We start from the raw sequence: 23,651 nt of genomic DNA on the forward strand, positions 1-23,651 counted from the left end.
GTGTCGTTTAGCCGCAGTCTCCTCCTGGCACGGCAGTTCTGAGCAACCTCCTTAAGCCCGGGGAGGATGAGGTCGCTGGTTTGATGGAGGACATGACATCAGTTATTTCTTCATGTCTCTGTTTATTTCCATGCAGCCAGGTGCCAGGCTTGTCGTCAGCTACTCTTTGCAGAGGCTAAACAGCCTCCCTAAATAGAAAGTGTGTTTCCTCCACAGGCTGCCTCATCCCTTTCCAGGGACAGCCACCCTCCCAAAGCCTGGGGCTGCAGCAGTCTGTCTGCATCTGGCTCACCCTCTTCAGGTCTGGCTCCCTCCTCCTAGTCCGTGCTAACTCTTCTGTCTTACCTCCACATACACACCTGGCCCTGGCCCCTGTCATCTGCATTGCCCCGCTCCTTATATCTGGCCATCCCCCACACACACCTGCCTCACTCTCCACATCTGTCTCATTCCCCTTAAAACCTGCCTGCCCCCTTAAACGACACATCACACCACTCCCCTTCTTACTATAAACTTGTTCAGCTAACACACGGTAGGAATCTCACATACTTCTTGGCCCTGAAGTCAGGCCACAGCTGGACACTTCCCAGGATGAACTGACTTCAGCTTCAGGAATGATGCTCAGGCTCTGGTCACCGCCTCCAGGCTCAAATTGCTCTTCCTCCCTTCTGGGGAAGGACACAAGGGAAATGTTTTGGAGGCCATATAGAATAGGAGTTAGGAGCAAGCGGTCTTTAGAGTAAAACATTGGTTTGCATCTCAGCATTGCCCTGTCCTAGGCCATCCCTCTCCTCTTCAGGGTGGGACAGTGCTGGTCTCACAGGGTTGTTGTCACCCTCTGTCTCACCCTGTTTTGCTATTCTTAAAATCCTTATCCCGACTTCTGTGTGGTCTGTCTGCCCCTACTAAAGCATATGGTCCAAGGGAGCAGCAGCCTTGCCTGGCAGATTCAGCAATGTATCCCAGTTCCTGGAGTGGTGTCTGGTACATGTAGGCCATCATAAGAAGATGAGGTTGGGGAAACCTGGAGAAACATCAATGGGTTCATGGTAGCGGCCTTCCAATACCTGTGGGTCAGGGAGAAAGCCTGGTTCCTTCAGGGAAGCAGCTCTCAAAGCACTGTGTAAACCACAGTGATACATTCCTGGAAGGTTTGCAGCACAACTTGTCTATGAATCAGAGCTCCCTCCTGGTGTGGGAGTCTCAGTGCAAAGCCTGAGACCATCTGCCTGGGCTGCTATTAAGGGCATGTCTGAGATGGATGGACATCGAGTTCCGGGGCTCTGGGCCGAGGCTCTCTGCCAAAGGGAAGATTCTTGACCCGAGCCCCCGTCCTTTCTCCGTGTCCTGGTCAGGAGATGGCTGCTTGCTGAGGGCAGTTTCCGGGCCCAGGGAACTGGCTCATCTTGGGGCGTTCTTCCTCTAGATTGTGGGGGTACCTGCAGAATTGCCCATTCCACCAGTGGGCTTTCTGTGGGTTTTCTTTTTACATTCTTGATAGTGTCCTTTGATGCACAAAATTTTTTAATTTTGATGAAATCCAATTTATGTATTTTTTTTGGTTGTTTTAGTTATGTGTCCTAACTTCTTGAAAGTTTACAACAACCATGTGAGGTAGAGCACCCCCATTTTATAGATGAGGAAATTGAGGTAGAGAAAGGTGAAGCACCTTGCCCAAGATTAAGCAGCTAACAGGCAGCAGAGCTGAACACAAGCACGCCTGCTCCAGGACCCCGGGCAGGAATCATTCATTGCTCCTGCACTCAATCTCAATTTAAGGAGTAGCGTCCTTAAATGGTCCTTGGAACTTCAGACCTTGTTCAAGATTAGGATAGCCTATAGCCAGAACATGGAAGCAACCTAAATGCCCATCAACAAACGAATGGGTAAAGAAGATGTGGCATATATATACAATGGAATATTACTCAGCTATAAAAAGCGATGAGATGGAGCTATATGTAATGAGGTGGATAGACCTACAGTCTGTCATACAGAGTGAAGTAAGTCAGAAAGAGAAAGACAAATATTGTATGCTAACTCACATATACGGAATCTAAAAATGGTACTGATGAACTCAGTGACAAGAACAAGGACGCAGATGCAGAGAATGGACTGGAGAACTTGAGGTTTGGGAGGGGGCAGGGGGTGAAGGGGAAGCTGAGACGAAGCGAGAGAGTAGCACAGACATATATATACTACCAACTGTAAAACAGATAGCCAGTGGGAAGTTGCTGTATAACAAAGGGAGTTCAACTCGAGGATGGAAGATGCCTTAGAGGACTGGGACGGGGAGGGTGGGGGGGACTCGAGGGAGGGTGGGGGGGGGAGTCAAGGGAGGGAGGGAATACGGGGATATCTGTTTTTATAAACAGATGATTGAACTTGGTGTACCCCCAAAAAATAATAAATAAATAATAAATAATAAATAAATAAATAATAAATAAAATTAAATTAAAAAAAAAAAGATTAGGATAGCCTGCCTGACAGTTTTCATAGCTCATCTTTTATTGTTCATGCATTAATCTGAAGGCTCAGTGCAAGGAGGCGGGGGGGATACTGGGGGGGGGGGGTTGCATTTCCTTGGCAGCTTCCCCAGTGATATAAATCAGCCTCCGTGAGCCGAGGCCCTGCCTACCTTGTCCCCCATGGGGGCTGCCAAGGCCTCAGACAGGGAATCTGGCCTCTCACTTTGGTCCCAATCAAAATAAGAAAAGTCAGCCAAGAAAATGAGGCCTGTGTGAGTTGGTCAGGTTCAAGGGCAGGGGGAAGCCCCAGGCTGAGTCAGGGACAGCAGGAACGGAGGTCTTGGGGAGGATAAGGAGCAATGGGCACCGGGAGAGACCTCCCCCAGAGGCGGGCGCAAGGGCAAGGCACACTCTGGTGGGAGTGTTTCCCAGGTGTCAGGGTCTGGGAGGCAGACTGGGGCAGCCCCACGTGCATAGGTCGGCCACCTGAGGAATGGGGCCATTCCTGTCTGACCTGCTGGGGGAGGGCAAGGAGCACCGGTCTGAGGAGTCACCTAGTGAGGGACCTTCCTTCTACTGTGGGTGCCACTGCCTGGAGGCTGTCAGTTTGCCCTGTGGCCCACACCCGCCCCTGAAAGGTAGCAAGTTCTACACTGGGCCAGGGAGGAATTTTCCAGAAGCCTAGGGCTACCTACTGACAAGTTTCAGCATCACAAAAAATGACAGGTCTCTCTCTGTCTTGCCAGGAACCAGGAATTCTTGCTTGGAACCTCCTTCCTTAGGGCTAGCACACCCAGGGAACTGTAAATCACAATGAAAACACTAATAGTAATAACTACCACATTTGTCAGATGTGCGTTTTGTGCCAGGAACTGTACTAGGTTCTTTCCAACCATCCATCCATCATCGCCAACCCTATTAAAACCCTGAGCAAGGCATGGTCCCTGCTTTCAGAGGTAAGGATATGGAGACACACAGAGTGAGTGACTTAACTAAGGCCACCAGCTAGTAATGATACTGGCCCCTCACAGAGGCATTGCTGTGGCAGCCCCTCAGGTCATACCCCAGGAGCCTGACTACCACCTAACCCCACCCTCACCCTTGAGGAAGTAGGAAGAAGGGACTGCTGCTCAGGCTGGATGTGAAATGGGGCTTGTGACCCAAGAGGAAGAGGCAGGGCCAACTGGTTTCGACAGACACAGTGGCCAAGGGCTGCTACCTTCTCTCACTCACGACTCAGAGAGCCCAGCACAGGAAGCAGCTCCGACACTGGCTGGTCCAGAGCTTCTGAAATACATCTGAGCATCAGGCTCCCTGGAGAGCGTTTAAAAATACAGATCCCTGGATACAGAGATTTGGACTCTATATAGATCTTAGGGGGCCCAGAATGCGCATTTCATGGAGCCTCTGGTATTTCTGATGCAGAGCCAGGTATGAGAACCTGGGGCTGGTCCAACCCCTCAGTAAACAGGCAAGAAAACCCAGTTTTCCCTCAGTTGAGGTAAGTCCTACGGGCAGGAAGCAGCAGAGTGGAGATTTGGTTCTAGGTGGACACAGCCATCAACATTAGACTGCCTCTCCTGGGAGGAAAAAGACAACTTGAAAGCTGACCATATTTCTGGAGCCTGGAACTGACAGAAAAAGTCACAGGGCAAAAGATGGGCTCAATATATAAATATTTGAAATTTCTAGAAAACTCACTTCCAAAAAAGTAAAAATCTATGAAAAATAAAAAGGATAGACTACGAAGCAATACGTGCAGTGAATAAGACAAAGAGTTAATATAATTATTTATCTATGTAAACAGTTCATTTAACTTGATCAGGAAATCATCAAGGCTAAATAAGCAATTGGCTAAATAAATATGCACAGAACACAACAGTTAGTAAACAGATATTTAATGGAGAATGTTTGATCTGGTTGGTAAACTTTAAAATGTAAATTGAAACAAGTTACCATTAACACATTTACTATTTTTTTTTTGATTTTTTTTTCAATTAATTTATTGTCTGCACTGGGTCTTCATTGCTGCATGCAGGCTTTCTCTAGTTGTGGCAAGTGGACAACTCTTCATTGTGGTGCGCAGGCTTCTCATTGTGGTGGCTTCTCGTTGCGGAGCATGGGCTCTAGGCGCACGGACTTCAGTAGTTGTGGCACATAGGCTCAATAGTTGTGGTTCACAAGCTCTAGAGCACAGGCTCAGTAGTTGTGGTGCATGGGCTTAGTTGCTCCGTGGTATGTGGGATCTTCCCGGACCAGGGCTCGAACCTATGTGCCCTGCATTGACACGTGGATTCTTAAGCACTGTGCCACCAGGGAAGTCCCTAGACTATTTTTTAAACCATATTTTTATAAATGTACATATATATGTAAATTCATAGAAATGGATTGGGGGACTTTCTTGGTGACCTGTGGTTAAGACTGTGCGTTCCCAATACAGAGGGCATGGGTTCCATCCCTGGTCCAGGAACTAAGATCCTGCATGCCACACTGCATGGCCAAAAAAACAAAACAGAAAAGGATTGGGAAGGAGTTGTTTTCTGATTGCCTCGCAATATCTATTCTCACCCTTTATTAACGAAGCCCCTCTATTATGGGGAATGGTGAGGAAGCAGCAACATGCTTATTACCTGGAATGAAGACGTGATGGCTGGAGCTCCAGGGACCATATTAGACCATGTGGAGATCTTAGGGATGGATGCTATGAAATGAGGATACAGAGCCTAGAGCTAGAAGCTTGGGTTCTTCATGACCAATGACCATGGATCCACTATGCTAGCCCTGAAATGCTTTCTCCAGACTTTTATGTGGAATAAAAATAAATTCATTTATTTGTTTAAGCTTATGCTACTTTGATTTTCTGTCACGTGCATCTGAACCTAAACTTAACTGATACACACATCAAACCTATGTGGAAGTGTAAAGGGGACTATGCTATGGTATTGCTTATACTTATTATTATTATTACTTTTTACATTAAGAATGTATTCATGTATTATTGACATAAGCATGTTTTGGAGCCTCAGTGAACTCAGCTTGAGTGTGAGCCCCATCACCTCCTAGCTATGTGACCTGGGGCAGTCAGCTTCTCTGAGCCTGTCTGCTCATCTGTAAACTGGGCATGACAGTAACAGGACTTATCCTATTGGGCTGTTGTGGAGTTTAAATGAATTAATGCAGATTAAATTCTTGGCACCATGCCTGGTGTACAGCTATTACTGTACTACATCATGCTGTCATATAGGCACTGGTGATGGCAGAACCAATTAGAAAAATCCAGGACATGTTGTTGACTAAAAAAAACCAGGTTGCAAAACTGGCACATGAGTATGATCCCTTTTGTGAAAAAGTATTTTTATTTCTACATAGATATGCACATCTATGCATCAAGAGATGTCTGGAGGGATGCTTGACCAAACGTTCTAGTGGTAATTCCTGGAGAGTAGAAGTTTTGCTTTCTTCTATATGGTTGAAAAAGAGCATTATCTTTTTCAGCAGGAAAAATTTTTTAAAAAAGGAAAAGCCCCTTGGAAAACAATAAAACAACTCACACCAAGAATCATTAAAGCATCCATACCTGTTGGCCCAACTATCTCACTCTTGGGAATTGACCTGAGGAAATAATTCAAATGAAGGGAGAAGCTATATCCATAAAAACATGCACTACAGCATGATTTATAATAGAGAAAAACGGGGAACCACTTAAGTGACTTACACTAGGGTAATACTTATTAAATTATTCACTCATTGGAACATTGTGCAGCAATTAAAATGAGAAAGATGATGACCATTTAACAAGATGGAAAAATGCTTATGACTGACTGAGAAGAAAAAGGAGCAGAATGCAAAACTAACTCTGTGTCAGGAGCACAACAGGGCAGAAGTGTTGCGTGCAACTTGGATGAGGACTGGAAGGGAACACAAACAGTTGAATTTCTTGGGGTCAACTGATTGTAGATTTTTTTTTCTTTTTCACTTAGAATTCTGTCTAATGTTTCTATAATGTTCTTTGTATAATTTCAAAAATTGGCTTTAAAAATCCCCTCAGGGAAAGGAAGGGAAAGCAGGAAGAGGAAGAGGCGGGGAGGAGATGTGGATTCTCCCAGAAGCAGGTCTGGATGAGAAGAGTTCAGAGGCAATCTGAACACGCGGGCACAGTCCCAGCCGGGTCTTCTACATGGGTGGCCCCAGAAGCTGTGTCCCCTCTGTTCTCTGACTCGAGAGTGATCAGGTGGACCAAAATAGTTGCCTAAGTTAGGGAGACAGCACGTTAGCTGATAGTAAAGCGAGGGTTAAAAGCGCTCTCCAGGTTGGAGTCATTTGGAAAAACTGATCATGCTTGCTGTGGATGGCCAGCGAGCTGGCAAGGGCATGACCTGCCAGGCCTCCTGCAGGGCGGTTTGGCACTGTGTGTATCCAAACAAAGGACGCATGTCTCCTGAGAACAGCAACCCTAAGGAAATGATCAAGCCAGTGCATAGAAATATTTACGAGACGTTCATCACAGAGCTTATAAAAATAAAAAATTAAACCTCTGTTTCACCAAAAGGGAACTGGTAAACTAAATTCTGGGATGACCATGAAATGTTACACTATGAAGCTACACTAGAAAAATAGGATATAGATACAAATTTGACATGAAAACACGCCCACCACGTCTGAGGTAGAACAAGAAGACTCCAAAGCAAGATGCATATGACCCTCTTTCTGTAAGTCTGTTCACCTAAAGACACTCATTTGCATGTAAGAATGTCTGGTAGGATACACACCAAGATCTAAAAGTAGTTAATCTTTGAATGGTGGGATTACAAATTGGATCAAGCAGTTTAGTCTCAATTATATTGCTGCAGTAACAAACAACCCCAAATCTACTGGTTTACAGCAGCGAGTGTTACCATCCCACTCCCGCTCCTATCTGTGGTGGTCGGCCGCTCCTCTGCCCTGCATCGTCTTCACTCTAGGAGCCAGGTGGACGGAACAGCCTCTGTTTGAACACTTCAGGTCTCTGTGGAGGAGGGAGGAGATGGTGGACCACCCACTGGCTCTTACAATCTGTGCTGCGCAAGTCTCATGGCCCTTCCCAGGTTCAATGAGGCAGGGCTATATAATGGTAAATATTTTGAACAATAAAACAAGTTAGCACATAAGTTATTTCATCCTTGTCTTAGTCCATTTGGGCTGCTGTAACAAAAATACCATAGCCTGGGTTGCTTAAACAACATTTATTTCTCACAGTTCTGAAGGCTGGGAAGTTCAAGATCAAGGTGCCAGGAGATTTGGTGTCTGGTGAGGGCCCAATTCCTGGTTCACAGCCGTCCGTCTTCCCTCTGTGTCCTCACAGGGTAGAAAGGGCCAGGGAGTTCTCTGAGGTCTCTTTCATAAGTGCATTAATCCCATTCATGAGAGCTCCATCCTCATCACCTAACCACCTCCCAAAGCGCCACCTCTGGATACCATCCTCCCCAGGGATGACGTTTCCACATATGAATTCTGGGGGGAACACGAACATTCAGTGTATAGCAAACCTATTACTTAAAGTCCTTTCTTTGCAGAATGCCATTTTTTCCCAGGAAGCGGATGGTCTCATGGAGATGGGACATGTGGGTTCTCCAGGAGGAAAAATACAGACACTGAGGCCAAGCACCAGGCAGAGATGGTGGCTTCAAGCCTGAGGCAGAGGGTCCAGAGAGAGATCAGGATTTTGCCTAATTTAAGAGACAGGCCAGGACATGCTAGATGGCACAGTGGTTAAGAATCTGCCTGCCAACGCAGGGGACATGGGTTCGAGCTCTGCTCTGGGAAGATTCCACATGCCACGGAGCAACTAAGCCCATGAGCCACACTATTGAGCCCGTGTGTCACAACTATTGAAGCCCATGCGCCTAGAGCCCATGCTCCACAACAAGAGAAGCCACTACAATGAGCAGCCCGTGCACTACAATGAAGAATAGCCCCCACTCTCAGCAACTAGAGAAAGCCCGTGTGCAGCAACAAAGACCCAACACTGCCAATAAATAAGTTAAATTAATTAATTAAAAAAAAAGGCCAATCAACCTGATCCACAGTAAGAATAAAACAACATGAGAGAAAGTTCTAGATGTCCAGAAGTGTTATGCCAGGTCTGCTACATACTACTTATATGACTTGAGTCAAGTTGGAGGGCCTCTTCGAATGTCCCCATATGTAAAATGCAAATTAAAATAGCTGTCCTGCTTACTTTACTTAGTTGGAGATGGGGGAGGAGCTGGGTGGAGATGAGGGGGTGGGTGGAGATGGTGCTCAGTTGTCAGCCCTAAGATTGTTAGCACTCTATGTGGGGAAGGTTTGGTCCTTCGAGCTGTAACCACACACTCACACACATAACATTCCCCGAACTCCTCTCATCACCTCATCATCAGAGTAGCTTGTTCACCACTCTAATTTGTGTTTGTGTGCTTTTCAACAGGTCAGGTGAAAAGATGACAGCAGTAGTCTCCATATGGAAGAGGAGAACCCCTTTGAAGGATAAGCCCAGGAAGCACTGGACACAGAGGGAAGGACCTCCCTCCAGCTGTCATGTCTGGAATTAGCCTCATTCCCCTTTTTCCTCCTGATCCCAGCCTCTCAGGATGGAAGGCAGATGACAGGGCTTCTCAAACTGGCCTGATCATTAGAGCCACTTAGGAAACACTTAAAAACTAGATTCCTGGGCTCCACCTTCCAGAGTCTCTGATTCACCTGGTGAGGGTGGGAGGCTGAGTCACAGAAGGTGATCTGTGCCATCCTCCTCTGGCTCCCATCCAGCCCCTCTGCACAGCCCTCGTGCGGTGCCTCAGCAGGGAGGGCCCAGGCATCTCAGGTGGCACGAGCCCTGGCAGCTGGTAGAAACCTGAGTGGGCCCAGGTTATCTGATGGTGCACCTGCTCTGGCCCCGTGCTCACATCTTGAATATCAAGATTGGGGAAGGCTCAAGAGAGGCTCCCAGGCAGCACAGGTCACCCTGCAAGCTGCGCTGGAGCTAAAGGAGATAGTAATGAAAAAGTATTTCCCCTTTCCTGCTCCCAGCCCCTCAAAACCAAATGTACTGCAGGCTGCCACAGCCCATCTACACACCTTTACTGATAACCCTGGAGTTCATCTCTGCACACATCTATCAACATGGTGGGGAGTTCCTCAAGGGTTGGGACAGGTCTTATTCCTCTCTGCGTGCTGCTCAGTGCCTGGCACACTATTAGTGCTTGCTGAATATTTCATGAATGAAGGAGGGAGTAACACTTACCACGTTACCACAGGTCAAAGAAGGACTGATATTCACACCCACCAGACACACGAGACATGCATGTGCTCACCTCTGAGGGGTGGGTGGATCCCCATCCTTAGTTACCCAGCTAGAGGCTGAGCTTAGCATGTCCTGATTTGCAAGGGTACTAAATTACCTTTGGCATCAGGGTACCCTTTGATAAGTTATGGACCCTCTTCACAGGAATATGCCTCCCTCCCCAGCGCCACCCCCACCCTGCACAGAATTTCTAGGTTATGGGTATCAGCCCTTAAAAAAAGGGGAAAGCTCTTTTTTTTTAAATTAACTAATTAATTAATTTATTTATTTATTGGCTGTGTTGGGGCTTCTTTGCTGCATGTGGGCTTTCTCTAGTTGTGCCGAGTGGGGGCTACTCTTCGTTGCAGTGTGCGGGCTTCTCATTGTGGTGGCTTCTCTTGTTGCAGAGCACAGGCTCTAGGCACACAGACTTCAGTAGTTGTGGCATGTAGGCTCAAGAGTTGTGGCTCACCGGCTCTAGAGCTCAGGCTCAGCAGTTGTGGCGCACGGCCTTAGTTGCTCCACGGCATATGGGATCTTCTTGGCCCAGGGACTGAACCTATGCCCCCTGCACTGGCAGGTGGATTCTTAACCACTGTGCCACCAGGGAAGCCCAGAAAGCTCTTCTTTTATGGGTGCATGCCAGTTAATGAACATAGATGGAATGATAAAGTCAGAAATTAACATTCTGCAACCCCCAATCTAATCATTGATTTAGGCAAGGATCAATGATGACTGTGAGGAAGGAATCTCAGCCCTAGACTAAGGCTCAAGCCCCCAAATCAGGATCCCACATACCAGGAAAAAGCCCAAAGGATAGGACTGCAGTCAAGGCGGCCTCCAGATGGGCTTATTAGGTTATTTAAATAAAACCAGGTGACCATTTCTGCAGGTAAAAGGCCATGGGAGAATTACCAGGCCCTGATCTTTCCTGAATTCTCCCCTCCCCTTTCTCTCTTAGCTTCCCCACCTTCACTGTCTCAAGGGAAAGACTGCAGAGGGGAGGGGATGGGGCGGGGGCGGGGGTGGGGGTGGCGGCACTGAAAGATCTGTGAGGCTCCTGACACCCAAACATATCCTGGTTGCAGAAAGAGAAGAGGCAAGGCTGGCTCTGGTCTTTCCCACTGTTCTCAAAGGACAGCAGGCCGCTGTGCTGGACACACATGTCCTGTCCCGTACTGCAGGAGCAGGAAGCCTGAGAGCTCTATTTCTCAGAATCTTCTACCAGCCAGGATTTGTTTAGAGTCTACTGATGAGAGGCACCTACAGAAACCATTACTCCTTCCCTGGCAGTGGTGAGTGCCCTTGATGCCAGTCCCCAGACCAGAAATGTCCTTCCATCTGCCTCACCGTAGCCATTCCCCTGGGGATGCCAGGGCTGGGCAGTGACCAGAGCCAGGACAGCACCTGCCAGTGGAGATGTCTGCAGTGTCAGCCCAGCCCCCAAAGCCTACCTGGCAGTGTCCTGGGATTCAGGAAAATGTGGTTATCCTCCTGGCACAGGGGAAGGAGTTCTCTGCTGCCAGGCCTCTTGGAGCTGAGATAGAAGGGTTGGCAACATAGAGTCCAGCACAGCCAGCCCCTCCCAGGAACACCGAAGACCCCTGGAAAAACAAGAAGCCTGGCTGAGGCTGCCCCCTCTTACCAGTTTCAATCATCACCCTCCACCAGTGCCAAGGCCCTGGCACCCACAGGCTCCTCCTTGTCAGTCTCTCTCATCTCTCTCTGGTCTGTGGATTTGCAGTCAGGGTTCCCTGGGTCCCCAAACCAACCCCCCCAACACACCTGTGATCCAGCAGCAACAGGCCCTGCTCCAGCAGCTCCTGCGCCTCCTTGCCCGCGCCAAACAGGTCCCGCAGGGTCAGCTGGGGCTCAAACTGCTGCCAGTGCTGGGGAGACCAGAAGGGGCAGAGGTGCAGGGACCACAAGTGGGGAGCTGGTGGGGCTACTCTAGGCCACCTGTCTGGGAGTGTGATGAGCAGTGAGGGGTGGGTCCAGTCCAGCAGAGGGATCTCAGAAACTGTCATGCACACCAGGACCAGGCCAATGGACCAGCAGGGAGGTGGGCACCTTCACTCCTATTCCACATTCAGGCTAAACCCAGCTCCCAGCCAAGCCAGGTCTCTCTTTGCTCCTCCCCTCACCCTGTTCTGGTCGGAGTATGGGCAGCCCCAGCCAGGGCTCTATGGCTCTGACTTCTTCCAGGGCAGCTCTGAGCTTGACTGATCTTTATCTACTGCACTTCCTATCTGAGTTTTCAGCTCCGCTTAAGAAACATTTGAAAACTCTTAATCTGGTCTATTCCCTTAGATGGCTGAGAAAGTTGAAATTCAGAAGTGAAAGGATGTGTGCCTAACATTGCAGTAGATGGGGACTAAAGCCCGGATCTCTGCAGCCCTAGCGCAGGGTTCTCACCATTGCCCTATGCTGCCCATTGCTCCTGCCCATCAAGCCTTTGCTTGACCAAGGCCTTACCTCTAGCTGCCAGCCCCAGAGGAATGGGAGTGGGGTGTGTGTGTGTGTGTGTGTGTGTGTGTGTGTGTAGAAGACAGAGTGATACAGAGTGATTCTGCGAGGCCTGGGAGGAGGAAGCAGTGTGCCAGACCCTTGACCTCTTACCTGGTGAGTGATCCCCACGTCTGTGCGTAGCCCCATGGCCAAAACTTCCTCCAGCCTGAAAAAAAACCAATAAGGGATCTTGGAGAGGAGATTTGTGCTTCTCCCATTCTTCAAACCCTATGCTGGGATGTGTGCACAGGGGGTTTATGAGGATCACGCAGTATGGGGTGGGGTCGGGGAAGGGTAAGGCAGGAAACAAAGATGTGCAGGTGGGTGGTTCTTGGGGTACAGGGGAAGCCTGGGTGAAGAGCCCTCAGGTGCTCACAGCTCCAGCTCGCCCAGGGGGATGCGCCTCCGGGTGCCGTGACCAAACAGCATCACCTCCTTCATCCAGTTGTCAGGCTCCAGGGTCTGGATCCGAGCCTCTCGGGTGTGGCCCCCGGCCCCCTGGGGTACAAATCGCCCATGGGCCCCTGGCAACATCAACAACCACCTCCATTTAATAGCAGCTAACACTGTGTGCTTGCCAGATGTTAAATCAGTGGTTCTCAGAGTGTGGCCCCTGGACCAACGGCATCTCATATGCTAGAAATGTAAATTCTCAGACCCTGTCCAATTCCAGAAATTCTAGAATTTGGTTGGGGCCCAGTGGGTTTTAACAAGCAGTCCAGGTAATTCTGATGCACACTAAAGATCAAGAACCACAGTGCAAAGCACTATACCAAGCACCTCAAAAATACACACTTAGCTCTACAAAGTAGGTAGTATTTTTTGCCACACTTTACATATGAGGAAACAGAGGCTTGGAGAGGTTAATAAGTGGCCCAAGAGCACATGACCATGACATTGCTCTCCTGAGTCATACCATCTATGGTTCACAGGGGACTCACCAGGCCCAATGCCAAGGTACTGACCGCACTGCCAGTAAGTCCAATTGTGGGTACTAAGCGCCCCCTGTGGGAAGGGAGGGAATAGTCAGGTAAGAGGCACCTGGTTAGCACGTCCCACCATCTCAGGCCTCGGAAGCACCCTTCTCCCCAAAGGGCCACAACTGCCTGATCACGCCTCAGCCCGCCAATGCCCCACCTTCAGCCACAGGACTTACATTCCGGGCGAAGTTGGAGACCTCATACTGGCGGAAGCCAGCCTCCCGAAGAACTGCCCGTCCCTCCTGGTACATCTCAGCAGCAAGTTCGGGGTCAGGGGCAGGAAGGGCACCCTGCCGCACCTGGGTGAAGAGGGCGGTGCCCCGCTCCAGGGACAGCTGGTAAAGGGACACATGGTCATCACAGTGGCGCAGCAGTTCCCGCAGCTGCCCAAGCCACGGCCCCACCTGCTGTGCCGGCAGCCCCAGCAGCAGGTCCACAGAAACACGCCCCGGGAAGAGGCGCCGGGCCTCCGCCAGCGTCTGCAGAGCATCACTGGCAGAGTGTGCCCTCCCCAGCAGCTGGAGCTCAGTGTCATCTAGGGACTAAAGAGAGAGGGTCGGCTGTAAGCACGCAGGCCAGCTCAGAGGGAGACAGAAACACCTGACTTGACCTTACTGCAGACACAGATACAGGGGAAAACACAGGACATGGCAGGGAGCTGGAAGGTGGATCGTCAAGCCAATAGCAGGGGTACCATTCACTGAAGGGTCACTATGTGCAAAGCATTCCTACACAATGTCTAATTTATCCTTATAACCCTCCAACATTAGCTCCATCTTACAGATGACAAAACTGAGGTTCAGAGATGATAAGTAGTTTGCTCAAAGTCATACAATGGCAAAGTCAGACCTGGAATTTAGAACTGACTCCAAAGCTAACAGTCTTTTTTTATTTTACTTTTTATTTTGAAATATTTCAAATCTATAGAAAAGCTGCAAGAAAAGCTCAACAAACACCTGCATCCAGATTCATCAATTAACATTTTGCCACATTTGTTTTGTCTCTCTCTAAACATACACATGTATTATTATTATGTTGAATCATTTGAGGGTAAGTTACAGACCAGTGCTGGTCTAAAAGAACTATCTGTGATGATGGAAATGTTCTGTATTCTCATTGTCCAATATAGCAGATACTAACCACATGTGGCTATTTAAATTTTAAGTTAATTAAATTGAAATAATCACATTCTAAGTGCTTCCTAGCATGTGGTCAGTCAGTAGCTACTATATTGGTCAGTGCAGATACAGAACATTTTAGTACAATATGGTAGCCATTGGCCACAGGCTAGTGAGCACTTGCAATGTGGTTAATTAAATGTAGAAAACTTAAATATTGTACCACTGTACCCCTACGGACTTAACTGTGTATTTCCTAAGAACAAGCTTACACAACCACAATCTAATTATAGAGTTCGGGAAATATAACATTGATACAATCCCATGAGGTAATACACACTCTTATTCAAAGCTGGCCAACTGTTCCTAATGTCTACTGTAGTAATTTCCTCTCCCCACCCCACCCCAGGATTGTATCAGGGGTCACACATTGCATTCAGCTATCACTGTCTCTTTAGTTTCCTTTAGCTGAGATCCTCATCCTGCCTTTGTCTTTTACAACATTGACATTTTTGAAGAGTACAGGCTAGTTGTTTTTATTTTCTATTTTATTATTTATTTATTATTTATTTATTTATTTTGGCTGTGCCAGGTCTTAGTTGCAGCAATGTGGGATCTTTAGTTGTGGCGCACAGGCTCCTAGTTGCGGCAGGCATGCAGGATCTAGTTCCCTGACCAGGGATCAAACCTGGGCCACCTGCACTGGTTGTGCAGAGCCTTACCCACTGGACCACCAGGGAAGTCCCTAGGCTAGTTGCTTTTAAAAATGTCTCTTAGGGAATTCCCTGGCAGTTCAGTGATTAGGACTCTGTGCTTCCACTGCCAAGGGCCTGGGTTCAATCCCTGGTTGGAGAACTAAGATCCTGAAAGCTGCACAGCACGGCCGAAATGAATAAATAAATAAATAAATAAATAAATAAATAAATAAATAACAAACAAATAAATAAATATATAAATAAAAAGTCTCTTAATAAGTCCTAGAGATCTCCTGTACATCACGATGTTTATAGTTAGCAATATTGTACTGTAAACCAAAAAATTTTTAAGAGAGTAGATTGATCTCATGTTACCTGCTCTTACCATACACAAAGTCTCTTAATTTAGGTGTTCCTGATTCAAGATATGTCAGCATTTGGGGCCAGAATATCTCAGAAATGGTGTGTCCCTTTCAATATGCCCCATTAGGACAAGGCCCTGATCTCAAACTCGACGGTAAGTGGTACATGTATTTGAAGAGGGGAGGCAATACTGCCTATGGAAATATCAGGGGCCAACCTGAGAGGAACCTGTTTCTCTCCCCACTTAAAAACCTTCAATGATTACCACTAGGCAAAACCCCAAACTTCCTAGTATGGTGCTGAAGACTTCTGGGCCCTAGCTTGCAGCCTTTTCCCCAGCCTCTCCAGTCACAAGGAATGGCTCACAGATCCCCCCAAACATGAAAGCTCTTCCAAATCCTGTCTTTTTCTCCCACACCCTCCTCTTCCTCATTCAAACATCACGTCCTTCAGGAAGGTTTCTATGTGAAATGCCCTCAGGCTGTACTCTGAAAGCATTTTGTAGAGACCCCCTTTATAAGCAGACTTTATCATGCTGCAATGATCTGTCTACCTGTCTGCCTGCTCCTGTGTCTCCAATCCTGTAACAAATCTCTTTCAAGCATCTACCATGTGCCAGGTACTGTAGCAGTTGCTTGGAATAATGTGATGAACAAAAAGCATACATGATCCCCGCCTCAAAGGGTTTGTGGTCTACCACAGAAACTGACAAGTAGTTAAAAAAGTGTCACCATACACTTTTCAGTGCCTACAGGGCCCTGGCACCCAGAAAGAACTCAATAAATGTTTGCCCAATGAATGAAAGTGACCAGAGGAGAGACATCCTGGGTCCCCTAGGATGAGGTGGGTGAGCTGGGTTACCTGGAGGCCAATGGACAACCTGTTGACTCCTGCGGCCCCGAATGCTGCCAGCCTGGAGCTTGGGGCTGAAGTGGGGTTGGCCTCCAATGTGACTTCAGAGTCTGCAGGCAGGTGAGTTGCCTGAGCCACTGCCTCCAAGACAGCTGCCACAGTGTGGGGGCTGGCCAGACTGGGGGTACCCCCACCAAAGAACACAGACTTCACTCTAGGGAAAGAGAATGGAGAAGATGAGACGTGTGGGAGCCCTTTGGGATGCCTGCACGTGTCGTATCCACCGGCCACATATTCCCAAGACCCCACCTACAGCCCCCAGTACCCACCGCCGGACCCCGCTGAGCTGCAGCAGCGTCTGAGCCTCGGTCACCAGACAGCGCCTCATAGCAGCCTCGTCCACGCCGCGGGGGATGTACTTGTTGAAGCTGCAGTAACTGCAGCGCTTCTCGCAGTAGGGCCACTGGGGGGCAGGGTGTGTGTGAACAGGACGAGAGTTGACCCCGGGCTGCCCTGGCCACTTCCAGTCGCGCCCATCCCCATCCCGAGATCCGTCAACAGTGGCTACCACATCTAAGCCATGCAACTCCCCAAGGGGATTAGCACACCCACTTCAAATAGGAGGAAACGGAGGCTCAGGAGGGAAATCACTCGGTCAAGGTCAACGAGATGATGCGCACCAGAGACTTCAGGTCTCCGGACCAAGACACCCTCCTGCCAGGGAATGGCTGCCAGACCTGGTCTAGGGGCGCGGAAAGATGGCGCGTGGGCTCGCGGCGCGACAAGCGCCACGTGGGCTCCGGCCCTCCGCGCCTGCGACTCCGCCTCGCTCCCGACTCACGTGGACGTAGAGCGCTGCGTGCTGGCTCCCGGGCGCAGGAGCGCGGGGGCCTCCCTCGTCCTCCGCGAGGCGGCGCCTCGAGGCCATCGTGGCGGCCTTCACCCAGCCGAGGGCGCGGACTCCGGGGAGCGTCATGGCGCCCGCTGTGGCGGGGCGGCCCGGTGCGCGCGGCAGGACCCGAACCCGAGACGCACCCAGGGCAACGCCCCGGGTGTGCGCAGAGCCCGGACGCTGGGCCGCTCGGGCGGAAGGTGGGGGGCTGCGCGGCCGCGCCCTGTGTCTGAGCGCCGCCGGCAGGGTTCGGGGCCGCGGCGCCACCTGCTGGGCACCGGTGTGCTCCCCGCGGCTGCCCCGGCGTCCTGCCCCTGGCGGCGGCAGGGGTTGGCGGAGCCCGCTACCTTTCGGCACCCCGTCGAGGGCAAGCTGCTGGCGTTCAGTGGATTCCTTCACGCTTTATGTGCCTAGCTCAGCGTTGGGCGCTGGGGACATCCAGATGCATAAAGACCAGGGCGCGGTACAGGCACATGACACAGGAGGGAAACCAGCACGAGGCAACAGGCAACCGATTTTAATGCAGCACCTGCTGGATACCAGGCCGGTGTGCTCCGTGGTGCGAAGCGGGTCTGTTACAAGGGATGTGGAATCAGTGCGGCAGGACAGGGCACTTGGACTAAATGTTGCAAGAGCAGAAAATGCCAGGGGGATTGGGCTTGGCCAGGAGAGTAGGCTGTTGTCTCCTATGTCAGGCAGCCCCGGGCACCTGCTGTGAGAAGAGTCAGAGATGGTGTCTGTGGGACAGACAGGGTTCAGGTGAAGGGCTGGACGGGCAGGCACCTGAAGAACTGTCCCAGGAAGTGGAAGGATCATAGGCTTTGAAGTCAGGAGGCGGGGTTCCCTAATTCCAGCTGTCTGACCTTGGGCAAGACACCGAACTTCCTGAGTTTCGGTTTCATGGTTTGTGAAATGGAGCTAATGCCTACTTGATTGTGTCCTGGGGAATACTTCAACAGGAATTGTGTATGGTTGCACCTGTATGCACATAGTGCCTGGCACTCAGAGTACTCTACATTTATGTTCATTTTCTAAAAAGTAAAGAGGAGGCTGCTGCTGGCTGGGGGCAGACACACTGGGAGTTAAGGTTTGCAAGCAGAAGGAACTTTTCTGTCTCTGTGAACTGGAAATCGACGCACTCAGCTGTTTTTATTTCTAGGGTCAGACTACAGCCTGCTTTATACTGCTTTATCTGCTCTATCTGCCCATCGAGGAAGCCCCAGTTTCACTGATTAAGAAAAAAGTCAAAATTGGGTTGGTTGGGAGGGATGCGGGAGTAGGGGGATATAGGATGACAGCTGAAGGGTACGGAGATTCTTTTTAAAAGGTGATGAACATTTTTTAAATTGACTTTGGTGACGGGTGCACATATCTGTGAATATATTAAAAACCAATGAATGTAACACTTTAAATGGGTGAATCAGGTGGTATGTGAACTATAACTCAATAAAGCTGTTTTGTTTTTTAAGAATACTTCTTGCTACAGTAATCTGGCAACAGTGTGAAAAAGAAATGAGTATAGCCCTAACAAAAACTGTGTTGGTATCTCAAAGGGATGGAGCAAGGATTAAATGAAGTAGATAATGCACGCCAAAGTGCTTAGCACCATCGTTGACAAGGAATAGGAGTTCTGAAAGTGCTTTGGTCTCTTCCCTTCTCCATCCCGTAGCAGCTGCCAAGAGAAACGCCAGCAAGAGACCAGCCAAAGTAAACAGAGAAGCTCTTTATGCCAAATCACAAAGCTGACTAGGGGAATGTGGGGGAAGGGCAGGGAGGAAGGATCCTACCCCCCCGCCTTTATTCACAGGTTTAGATGTTGTTCCATCTGCTCTCGAAGTTTGAATTTCTGGATCTAGAGGAGAGAGAAAGGAGTGAGAACCAGGCATGGGCCTCTGCCAGCTAGGGTGACCAAGCCCAGCTGGTTTGCCTAGGACTGAGGAGTTTCTCAGGCTACAACCAGGAAAGTTTGGGGCAAACCAGAATGAGCCGACTGGTTGGTTACCCTACTGCCAGCCTCTCGACAGAATCCAGCCTATCACTCAGGGAGGCATAGGCAGGCCCCAGGCTCCACTGCCCCTCCCTGGTCCCTTACACACCTTTCCTGAGACGGTGAGGGGGTAGTTTGTGACAAACACGACGTATCGGGGAATCTTGAAGTGGGAGATCTGCAGACCAGAGGGAGATAAAGCATGAGGCTGGGCAGGGTCCCATGGTTGGGTGTAGGGGACAGTGGGCTGACAGGCTGGCAGCCAGAGGGTGTTGGAGAACCGAGCAACATCACGATGCCTGGGTGGGTTGAGGGTCCCACCTTCCCTTTGCAGAAAGCCTTGATCTCCTCTGCTGTGGTCTTCTCTCCTTTCTTGAGCCGAATGCAGGCACAGATTTCCTCCCCCATCCGGTCATCCTTCACTCCCACCACCTTCCAGAGACAGAGATAGATATCAGACATCCCCATCCTGTGTCCCCTGCTCTTGGGGTCTCACCTGGGCTCACCTAGGCTGGGTGCCTCACCTGCACTTCCTGCACCTGTGGGTGTGTGTGAAAGAAGTCCTCGAGCTCAGCGGGGTAGATATTCTCACCCCCACGGATGATCATATCCTTGGAGCGGCCCACGATCTTGCAGAACCCCCACTCGTCCATCATGGCAATGTCTCTGCAAGGAAAACACAGGAGCTGCCTCTCACCTCTGCCTCACCTGACTGGCTCACTCACTCATTCGGCAAACATTTACCTAGCACTGAGTATGCGTCTTGCGCTATTCTAGACTCTGGGGCACACAGCATGAACGAGACATTACTTGGATTGTATAGTCCAATGTAGGAGGCAGACAAAACCAAGTAAACTCATACCTATGGCATATTTTCTCTCTCTCTCTCTAAACATACCTATACATATGCTTTTCATGGCTGGATTCTTCTTACCATTCAGGTTTCAGCTCAAACGTTTCCACCTTAGAGAAGCCTTCTCTGATCACCCAATAAAGAGACGCTCCCCTTCCCACCACAGCCACTCTCTCTCCCGTGACCCTATTTTATTTTCTTTGTGGTGCTTGTGAATGTCTGAAATGATCTGGTCTGTATCTGTCTCTCTCCACCAAACATGCCGGAAGTAAGAGCAGGACCCTTCCCATTGTGCCTTCCACTGGACCCCCAGTGTCTAGAATAGTGCTGGCACGTGGCAGGTACATAATGAGAACTTGTTGAATTAAATGAATGACTCAATATTGGCTCAGGTTTTGCAGACACTACCCCAGGTGCTCTCATCTGTACTGCATTTGGTCCTTTTGGGAGCCCTGTTTGGAGACTATGATCATCCCCATTTTATACATTTTGGAAACTACGTCTCTGAGACGTAAAGGGGCCATCTTGACACACATGTTCTCCCTGCTATAGTTCAGTGTTCCCAGCTCAGCCTGAGGACCCCCAGCCTCCCCTCAGCAGCCCAAATCTCCGCCCTGCCCTGCCTTCTCACCCTGTCCGGTACCACTTGTCCTGTCCAATTGCTTCCTCGGTCTTCTGGGGCTCACCCCAGTACCCCAGCATGACGCAATACCCTCGGATGCACAGCTCTCCAGGTGTGTTCAGCTCTGCCAGTGTCCCCGTCTCCACATTCACGATCTGGGCCTAGGACCAGGAAACTTCAGGCTGGGTCCTCCCACCCTCTCACTTCAGGATGGGGGGCCCTCAGGAATGGGGGGAGCTTTGCCTTCCTTCCCCATAGTAATGAAGCCCCCTGGCTCTGCCCATCCCCAGGGGAGGGAGACAAAGGCTGGAGTAGATCCATCACCAGCCCAACATCTGAGCTGGGCATGAAAGAACAGTTCAGGCCCAGGCCAGGAGGTGCTGAGGAAACAGTAGACAGGAGCTGCTCAGAGAAGGCGGCCTGCTGGGGTGGGGGGAACTCAAGAATTATAAACTGTGCAGAAGAAAAGGAAATCTCCTCTTACTTCCCATTAAGCAGTAAATAAAGACGCCAAAGAGGGTGGCACAGTAGGGCCATGTGAACAGGAGAGGTGGCAGACAGGCAGAATCTGAAAGCCTAGTTGAGAAATAAGCCACAGCCAACGTGCAAGGAAAGCTCAGCCTGTGTGCCTCACGTCTGCATCTGTGAAATGGGGAGAACGACACTTGCCCCGTCTGCCTCACAGGTGGGCATCCCAGTGAGTGGCAGTGAGACTGACAGACACATGGGAGGGTGCTGATGTCACTGAACACTCACTTTGGGAGGAGGGCGGTTGACCCCAGGGGAAGCACACCGGCAGTGACCCCAAAGGGGCAAGGGCACAAGGCGGGAGGGGAAACTAGGTACTGGCTGGCACAAAGCATCAGTGTTAAAAAAAAAAAAAAAAAAGCATCAGTGTTAGAGGCTGGGAATTTGAGAGTGAAAGGTGCGTTGGATCAGCCTTCAAGGTGCAAGGGACCCCCAGAGGGAGAAGCTGCTTGGGAAACTGTTTACGCCAAGCAAAAAGAACTCTGCTGAAATGGGGGTGGGGAGGAGGGCAAGGCTATGGGAGAGAAAGAGCTGTGTAGGAAAAATCTCTGTGCTCTGGCTCCTCTTTGAGGCTGTTGTGGCTGCCCCAAAACAGACAGTGGGCTTGGCAAAAACACACCTCAGACAGGAAGGGAGGCTGCGGAGAAGTTCAACTGGCGGCTGGTCACTGTTCCAGCTCTTCCCTGCTCAGGCCTCAGCCCACAGAGAAAGCCCCAGGCCAGGCCCAGGAAGACCTTGCTGCTGGGGCGCTCTCAGCATCCTGAGGGAGCTGTTTGGATCTCTAATTGAAAGCAATAAACGTCCCAGGGGGTGTCTCCCAGGCAAGTGGTGCGAGGTGGGGTCTGAGGCCCACCTCTGTGTGAGGCATGACTCTGCCCACACTTTCCGCTTTCTGCTCCACAGTGTCCTCGGTGAAGTGCATGAAGGTCACGGGACTGTTCTCTGTGGTTCCATAAGCCACCTAGAGAGTCCAGAAAGGGTGTTTGGACCGGAGCCCAGGGACTGCAGAAGGATGGGAACGTTGCCCTGAGGGAAGGAATGGGGTGGGGGTGGGCGGGAGTGGAAAGCTGTTGAATGGTGGGAAAAGAGGCGTATTTGGTAGAGGTCAGGGGTCAGAGGCAGAGGCACTGGATACAGTGCAGACTGGCTCAACTAGCAGGGGCCCCAGGTCTGAAATAAAATTGAGAGCAAGGAAGCTATTCTCTTCCAGCCAGGCTCTCAGCCTCTGTGCTTTCCTGGTGCAGCCACATGCTTTAGCGTGTGGCTCCCGGCATTACCAATGTCCCAGGCTTCTCCACCCCATCCCCCAGCTGTTTTAGCACCCCCACCTGATGTCAGGCCACAACATCCTCTGCTGCTCCCTTCCAAGCTGAAGGGCCCACAGATTTGATGAGAAAGCCAGCTTGCCTTGGCCCAGCTGGGAGCTACACAGACACATCCCACCCACCCGCCCCTGACCTGCCCCACCCATCCGAAACCCGGGACAAGTGCCTAACCTTGGGGTAGGTGCCCCCCAAGTTCTGGAGAGTTTCCTGTAAGTTTATTTTCCTCAAAATAAAAACACAGCCAAAGCAAGGATTTAAAAAGCCAGCGGCACACACCCCACCCCCACCCCCCTTTCTAGTGGTTGGAACATCCTGAGCAACAGAAAACCAGCAGCCAGCCTCGGAGGAACATCACCAGGCAGTGGTCTGGGCCAACGATGACCCCCACCCAGAGGCGCCGGGGGAAAGGGGCTTAGGAGAGGGCAGGCCTCCACACCTGAGTGCTGGGTGAAGGAAGAGGGGCTGGCTACCCTCTGTTCTAGGTTCCTTCCAGCCAGCAAAGACACCAGAACTTTGTTCATCCTTCAACCCCACCCTACCCCCAATTTCCTCTGTGTTAGTGGGCATGACTCAGGCATAGCTGGGGTCTGGCGAGACCTGGGGTCTGACTCCTCCCCTCACCCCCCAACACAGACAAGAACCCCTACCAGTTAGCCCAGAGCTCGTACTGGGGCCAGAGCTATACTCTGCCTGCCCATCCTCCCTTTCCACAAAAATCTGGACACTGTGGCTGGCAAGTGGACACACACAGACCTGGTAGGCTGGGGCAGGGCTGCCCACAGGACTTACGGTTGGGACGCTCAAGCTGTCCACGGCTGGTCCCTTGTAGCCAGGACCCAGGCCCCTCACCCACCCTCACAGTCCTGGGGCCACTGCGCAGGTGTGGCTTCTGCCAAGTACACCTTGGCGCCACTCTGGCCACCACGCTGGGCGAAACCCCCCAAGGGGTCCTGACCGCGGGCGGTGGGGATGAGGAGATGGGAGCATTTTAGGGAGATTAAGGAGCGGGGAACATGGTGTGACTGTGCCTGTGGTCTTCAGGTGTTTGCCAAGCCCTGCGGATCACTCCCCTCGCCCCCAGTTCCCACCTTTCTGGTTACCTTTAGTCATGGCAAAGGGGCACTGGGGATGCAGGGGGCAGAAACTCAAGCCTGGGGCTGGGAGCG

The 23,651-nt window shown here is 50.5% G+C and overlaps 2 protein-coding genes across 11 annotated transcripts in view; both read right to left on the bottom strand.

The window, feature by feature from the left end:
• Nucleotides 1-802: 802 nt before the first annotated feature.
• On the bottom strand, nt 803-18,730 carry RSAD1 (radical S-adenosyl methionine domain containing 1). 9 transcript variants are annotated; one of them, XM_057714345.1, is made up of 11 exons: nt 17,120-18,730; nt 16,608-16,741; nt 16,288-16,492; nt 13,655-13,792; nt 13,427-13,585; nt 13,212-13,275; nt 12,647-12,794; nt 12,382-12,436; nt 11,548-11,651; nt 11,217-11,366; nt 7,598-7,799 (listed from the first exon to the last, which is right to left on the bottom strand). In XM_057714345.1, exons 1-10 carry the CDS (start codon nt 17,252-17,254, stop codon nt 11,249-11,251), a joined length of 1,260 nt encoding a protein of 419 aa, XP_057570328.1. In that variant the 5' UTR covers nt 17,255-18,730; the 3' UTR covers nt 7,598-7,799; nt 11,217-11,248. The 9 variants fall into 9 exon arrangements, with proteins under 9 accessions (XP_057570327.1, XP_057570328.1, XP_057570329.1 ...); XM_057714344.1 differs by lacking the exon at nt 7,598-7,799 and adding an exon at nt 803-1,024 and having other exon boundaries at nt 13,427-13,792; XM_057714346.1 differs by lacking the exon at nt 13,655-13,792.
• Nucleotides 18,731-18,878: 148 nt separating this feature from the next.
• The window catches only part of ACSF2 (acyl-CoA synthetase family member 2), a 30,049-nt gene continuing 25,276 nt past the window's right edge, over nt 18,879-23,651 (bottom strand). For both annotated transcript variants that reach the window (XM_057714335.1, XM_057714336.1), the window contains 6 exons: nt 22,014-22,121; nt 20,642-20,793; nt 19,682-19,823; nt 19,479-19,589; nt 19,267-19,335; nt 18,879-19,022 (listed from right to left, as the gene is read on the bottom strand). In XM_057714335.1, coding sequence (XP_057570318.1) covers nt 18,972-19,022; nt 19,267-19,335; nt 19,479-19,589; nt 19,682-19,823; nt 20,642-20,793; nt 22,014-22,121 — 633 coding nt within the window. In that variant the 3' untranslated portion in view covers nt 18,879-18,971. The remainder of the gene's footprint in view (nt 19,023-19,266; nt 19,336-19,478; nt 19,590-19,681; nt 19,824-20,641; nt 20,794-22,013; nt 22,122-23,651) is intronic.

The sequence above is a fragment of the Hippopotamus amphibius genome, chromosome 17, assembly GCF_030028045.1.
Source record: "Hippopotamus amphibius kiboko isolate mHipAmp2 chromosome 17, mHipAmp2.hap2, whole genome shotgun sequence".
NCBI classification, from domain to species: Eukaryota; Metazoa; Chordata; class Mammalia; order Artiodactyla; family Hippopotamidae; genus Hippopotamus; species Hippopotamus amphibius.